Consider the following 6,661-nt stretch of genomic DNA (forward strand, 5'->3'; position numbering starts at 1 on the left):
GTTATTTGATTAGCAACATAAATTACATTTTCAATTCAATTCTTCCAAATCTTAAAATGTTCACTGGTTTAAATTGGATTTTGAATCATAGATTTTCTATTCAGTGTGGTCTCAGACTCATGGACGCCATTGTATATGAATATACAGTAATGGAACGGTGTGTGATTGTTCTTTCAATAAGAATCTGAATTACAGGATAATTAATTTAATTTGGAATGGCTGCAAGCAGCACAAACACCTTTCTACTGTAAGGAATGCAACGTGCCAATTTAGTACTGAAATGTTTGTTAGTTTTATTTCAAAGGTGTATTTTATTCTGTATTTTCAGGTAGTTCACAGGACCTACTTCCAGGGAATGAAGTGTCTTTTGCGTATTTGCTTCTTCCCAAAAGACCCTGCTGACTTATTGAGGAGAGACCCCGCTGCATTTGAGTACCTCTACATACAGGTGGAGTTATTCAGGAATATTTAACTGAAATGTCCATGAAATTGATGTATAATGTCCTGGCAGAAAATTACCAGTAAATTTTTTTTTAAACAGTGTATCTTAAATGGAGGTCTTTCTCCTCAAATGTGAATCAAGAAACGTGCAACAAATAAACTATTTATCTCTTCAGTCTAAGGAAGAATGGTTTTTGTATTGGTGTTAATTTTCTGCCCTAAGAGCATAGTTGATACGTGTAATGGTGAAATAGTGATATGCAAAACAGAATGCAATTCATTTCTTCATACTGATCATTGATATACTGTACATAGCAGATCTTATAGCAGCAAAACATTGCCCTCTGCTGGCCAGAATGTCACCCTCTATGCACTTGCACAACTCACCAGTTTTATTTTCTCTTTACCCATGTTTTTATGCAGGTTTCTCCTCTTCAAGGGAAACTACAGTACATGCGTGTCTTGAATGACCTTCCACCATTTGGAGGCTTCTTGTTTCACACAGTTGGCTTGGTAACATGAATCTGAGATAGCTTCTCAAACAATAATCAAGACATTTTTGCGTTGATTTCATGGTTTTACAAAAATGTTCTTAATATCATATTACCTTTCAAACTTAAAAAATAAATACATTGTCTGTCCTTCTGCTATTAAAATTCTCATTTTCGTTTTCTATTGAAAGGATGAGAAGCAGTCAGCCACTACATTGTTGGTTGGGCCGAGACACGGTATCAGTCATGTGATTGACCTGAAGAACAACCTAACAACTGTCTTAGCAGAGTTCAGCCGCGTGGCCAAGGTCCAGCTCTTCAGAGAGCACCATGGAGTAGCCCGGGTGGAGGTTGTTATTCTGGAGGCAAAGGTGTGGAAAAATGCTCTGAAACAGCATTGCAATATATAACTTTCTAAAAAGCAAAACTATACTAATATCTGTTTCCACACTAATTAATGCAGCCCTTGGTCTTATTAATGGAGTGGCCAGATGCATCAAACTTTGCCTGTTTGATCTCTGGCTATTACAAGCTATTTGTGGACCCTAAAAGGACAATCTACTGCAGGATACCTGGTCAGCCTTATATGATCAAGGCAGGTATGTTAGAAATCGTATTGTTATTGTTGCAATTTCATTAAAAATACAACAAAGTCATTGCATGTAATTTTCTGACAGTGCATTTGCTTTGCTTTTCATCTTTCACTGACTAGCTGAACTAAAATATGTTGCATTGCATATGCAATTTGGGACATTTCAAAATAAAATATATGTAATAATGGTGAGAAAATGTCCATGGTGACATCTAAAATAAAAAACATAATAAATTAAATTATAAAAATAAATAAATAAATAATTGAATCATTCATGACACGAATTGATCAGGTTGCTTTCAAAAGGAATCTCTGATTATGTTATAAAGATTTATCGTAGCAATCATTCATAATTCCAGAGTGATCCCTCCATCTTCTTGAGCTCTCCATCCTCATTTTGAGTCAGTTTATGCAGGCGTAACTGAAATGCTAATCAAGATATATTCATATTTCTGGAAGTTGAGTATATTTTGCATCATGCAACTAAACTATGTATTGGATGTTCACATCTCCTGTGGTCTGCCAAAGAGAAAGATCACAGCATGTCATCACATCCCACAAGGCTATTTTCCATCTCTGAGAACTCAATTCAACAGACTCACCTTTGTCATCTGGACTCATTCCCATCCATCATGTTTTCTACTCGTTCAACCACTCAGACAGTTCTGTCATTTAGATTCCAGAAGCTCCCATGCCCAATTCCGCTCCGGAGCCACTGTGTCAAGTGGGAGTCGGCAAGAAGAGAGAGAGGGGTCGTCCAGAGAGGCAACACAGAAGACATCAGCATCACCCATATCTCAGCACCTTGGCCTGTGTCACATCCATTTAAAAGAGCAACAACAGCTGCAAGAGCTTCAGATACAAGCTGAACAGGAGCTTGACATTAATGAGAACCTTATCTCGCAGGTACAGAGTCGTTCACGCACAAAGTCTGACCCCACTCTAAAGAGCACTGAGTCAATGGCTGAACAAGACGGTCCCGCCGATGACAGCTCAAGCTTCAGGAACAGAGCGAAAACAATGGAGCCTCCACAGAGGTTTTTCTGTGATTCCTGCAAGGCAAAACTCCAAGCTGAAGGTTTGATCTCAGACACTGGGAAGGCAGGAAGGCTTATTTTGCAGCAGTGCACAAATGCATGTGCTTCCCGTGAAGGAGGGGCTGTTGATCTCATTGCCTTACCGCTCCCTGGGAATGAGGAAGATGAGGAGATGGATGATGGAGGAGGAAAATTGCAGCCTCACCCTCCTGCCATAGCAGCACCACCTCCAGGGTTTCGTGATAACAGTTCTGATGAAGACGACCCGAAAAAGGGTCGGAAAGGAATCAAAGCCTTTGCTGCTGTGGCAGAGGGTCGAGAGGACGTTCCTGTAACACTGATTGATAATGTGACCACTAGGACGGTTCAAGACCATGCTCAGGAGTTAGACGATGCATTAGTGTCCACCCTCCAGGCGCTGGAAGCACTAGCTGCATCGGAGGATTACCCACACCATCACCAGCAGACACCACAGACAGCAGGTGGACATATGTACTATTAAAAGTGCTGGTTCTTTACATGTCTATGAGTAAATGAATCTTTAGAAAGTCAAGCAAACTATAAAATCAGAAATAGTCATTAAAAATGGGTTGTTTGTACACTTAATTACCTTCAAATTACAGAAGCCTAACATATCAAGGTCCCAAAACAAGTACCAATGCAGTGTTACCTACTTCATACCAACAAAATAACAAACAGGATCTTAACACTTTAGGAATTTTTAGAATGTAATGTTTTACTTTTAATTATTAATTAGAACATGCATTTTGTCCTTATAATTTTGCTTATCTGAAGTGATCTTATGTGATTTATTAAGAGCATGGTTGTTTTCTTTCTGTTCTCTCACAGGGTTGATTGTGCTTGCTGCCATAACCCCTGAATCATCCCTAGACTCTGGACATGAGACAAATTCATCAGAGCTAACTGATGTGTCTGAGATGGTGTCTGCCATGAAGCAGCATCAGAACCAGGCCTATCTACTTGCCCACCACATCAACAAAGAGCGACTTTTCAGTCGGCGAGACTTCCCTTTGACAATCCCTGGCTGTACCACACAAGCAATTGGTGGGAGGGCTTTTTCAATGAGTCAGATCCGTGGCGGGTGTCCACCAAAGCCTATGATCTTAAGTAAGACTGTGCCCTTGAAAGTATGCCCCAATCAAGGAATTGGCCCTTCTGACAACTCTGTGGAGCAGGGGAAGAGCCATGAAACAAAAAGTGAAAAGGATATAGAAAAAATGGAAAAAGGCCCTGTCAAAGAGTGCTTGGAAAAGTCTGAACAGCAGACATCTGAGGAACTTAAAGCATCAAAGCAAGAGAGTGCTCCTAAAGTCAACACGGATCATTTGCCTCAAGCTAATGAAGAAGAAACAAGCTCCATTACCTCAGAAGGTGTCCAGGAAAAAGATTTTGGTACAGTCACCCTAGAAACTACCAGTATAGCCTTACCTGTCCTCTTACCTGTGGATAGAACTGCATCTGCTAAGATTTGTCCGACAAATATGTGCCAAGATGCCGAGAATGCCTCAAGTGAGACCACTAAGCCTTCACGTTCCAAGGGCCTTCTGCCAGCTGCTGACTTGTTTTGCACCTGTCCGGTACGACCAGAGCCTGGCCCACAGGTGCGTCTGAAAGATCCACAGGCCCAAAAAGTGGTGGTGTTTCACTCATCATCTCCCACAGATGATGAGTGTCTGTGTGCCAAAGGACTTCAGTTAGCTAACAACAAAGAGAACACAGCGAAGACATCTGATGCAAGCTTGGCTAAGCCTAGCACCCTGCCTCCTACCAAGTACTCACCAGTTATGCCTGTTAAAGTAGAACGGAAAGAGATGTCAGAGGCAAAGGCAGAAAACTCCCAGAGTATAGCCCCTGTGGAACCACAGAGACCTGCTAAAAGTTTGCCTGTTCTGGTAGACCCAACACTTGTCCTAAGTTGTGCGGAAAAGGGTGCAACTATCCCAGGAGCCGAGTACAAGAAACAGGCAAATAACAAAGTCAAATCCCAGCGTAGTACTCCCTTCCTGAGTTTTAGGAACTTAATTTCAGCCACTTTCCCAGCACGTTTGCGCAGAGAGACAGATGAGCGTCGTGCTCAACTTCAAAAGGTCAGGCAGTATGAGCTAGAGTTCCTGGAGGAGCTTCTAAAACCTAAAACATCACAAGGAGAGTTCATACCACAGGGATCCTCTCCTGTTCCCTCATTTACCCCATGTGCCTGCCAGCTGCGCACGAGTCCTGTACAGAAAGTTCCTGGGATCTCACGAGAACAGCGACGCAGCTGTGATTGTAAGAGAATGTGCCGCGGAATGCGTCTCCCGGATACAGCTGTTGGTTCTGCAGCGGACCAGAGAGGAAGAGAAAGAGCAGTCTCCAAAACACTCCCAGCAATTCCAAAGTCTCCACATGCTCAAGGAGAATTACATAAACCTCAGACTTTGGAAATCAAAACCACTCGAATCCGCTCCACAAGCCTAGAGTCAAGGGAACCAAGAGATACACCCACGTCGTGTTTGCCTACTTGCGCTACCCGTTCAGAATGCATGGGTGAACCACAGTACAAAAAGTTACAAAGGAGATATAGCATAGGGGAGATTGACAATAATGACAGCACCCCCCTGTACGCTGAGGTTAAAACTACAAAAGCAAAGAGCCTTGAGAAAGAAATGGAAAGAGTCAGGGCCACTGGACTTAGACTTCCAACTCCAGTGGAGCCTCTACATACTAAAGATGGGGATGCAAAGAAGAAGGGGATATTTTTTATTCAGGGAGAGGAGCTGCTTCAGGAAAGTCGTGAGGGTACCACTGAGGTTTTAGGGTTGCCAAATGAGGATACCGAGGACAGAGAAAAATGCTGCTCCTTCTGCTTCTGTTATCGCAAATGTGAAGCTGCTGATGAGAGCAGTGAAAAAGATGAACTGTCTTATTCCATCCCCCTGCAGGTTTTGCCCGGAATGCACCTAGACTCAAGGGCAATGCCAATAGTCAGCAAAACACTTCAGGTACTCGATGCAGAGGATTGCACTGGGGAAGAGGAGGAGGAAGAAGAGGAGCCACAAACACAGAGAATTGATCTGCGGGCCTGTGGGAATCTGGAATCTAGCCTGGCAAGGGTACAGTCCTTGCAGGGCAAAACATTCTCGCTACCTGATGGATTCCTAAACGCACAACTTGATGCCAATGAGCTGCTCTCAATTTTAAGGCAGTATGCCAACAGTCCCCAATTCGAGGGTGAACCTCGTATCCCTCCTGCAAAACTGGCAGAGTACAAGCAAGAACTCGCAGTCCATTTTAAAGAGTTCAGGGCATCATGTAGACGAGTGGCAAGTGTTGAGAAAAGTCCATCACGAATGCTAAGTGCTGTCACAGCTAGCTTCCAGGTGCTGTGCAACCTTACTCAAACATTCATTCGGCTGGTCAGGGGTGTGCGATCTGAAACTCAAAAACTACAGCTTTTACGTAAGGTAGAGGAGGTAGCTGTCAACTACACCCTTCTTCTTCGTGCTGCTGAAGAGGCAATGGGACATTCTACTAGCCTCCCCAATAAGAGTGCAAGTCCTCAACTCCACACATCCACCAACATGGGCTCTCTTAATCTCTCTATTAAAACCTTGCCCAGCAAGTAATGACTCATTCATGCATGAGTTCGTGGGGCAGGCCAGAAAGACAGCTGCTCAACACTCTTGCAGGAATCTCTTTAGATCATACATCGGTTTACATTTTTACTTGCCTTTCTGTTCGCCGCCTGCTAAATTCCATAAACGCATAAATATCTACTGTTATTTGTTTATGAAGGTTGTGCCAACTTGTACCTACAAAGGATCTTTTACATTATATGTGCACAGAAGTGAGAAAACAAATACAGCTGATCCTGTGCATTCTAGATGATCAACAGGGCTGTTCACTCTTAGTTTTTGTATATTTAGTTGTTCCTATATTTAAACAACAAAGTGACTGTCTAGGGAAGGGCTGGTGGGATTATCCTGTGTCCTAAAAATGGTTTATATAACATATTATGGAAAAACTATATTATCATTATTGCAATTACTGTAGAGACATTATAGAACTAAAAATAGATTATAAATTATAGATCTAAAACA

The 6,661-nt window shown here is 42.4% G+C and overlaps 1 protein-coding gene across 1 annotated transcript in view; it reads left to right on the plus strand.

The window, feature by feature from the left end:
* LOC107746170 (FERM and PDZ domain-containing protein 3-like) overlaps positions 1 to 6,661 on the plus strand; it is a 175,903-nt gene extending 169,242 nt beyond the window's left edge. The window contains exons 10-15 of the mRNA XM_016560283.1: positions 329 to 448; positions 865 to 954; positions 1,124 to 1,303; positions 1,396 to 1,531; positions 2,201 to 3,043; positions 3,411 to 6,661. Of these exons, the coding sequence (XP_016415769.1) occupies positions 329 to 448; positions 865 to 954; positions 1,124 to 1,303; positions 1,396 to 1,531; positions 2,201 to 3,043; positions 3,411 to 6,187 (4,146 nt within the window). The 3' untranslated portion in view covers positions 6,188 to 6,661. The remainder of the gene's footprint in view (positions 1 to 328; positions 449 to 864; positions 955 to 1,123; positions 1,304 to 1,395; positions 1,532 to 2,200; positions 3,044 to 3,410) is intronic.

The sequence above is a fragment of the Sinocyclocheilus rhinocerous genome, unplaced genomic scaffold, assembly GCF_001515625.1.
Source record: "Sinocyclocheilus rhinocerous isolate Xijiao unplaced genomic scaffold, SAMN03320098_v1.1 scaffold348, whole genome shotgun sequence".
In the NCBI taxonomy this organism is placed as follows: domain Eukaryota; kingdom Metazoa; phylum Chordata; class Actinopteri; order Cypriniformes; family Cyprinidae; genus Sinocyclocheilus; species Sinocyclocheilus rhinocerous.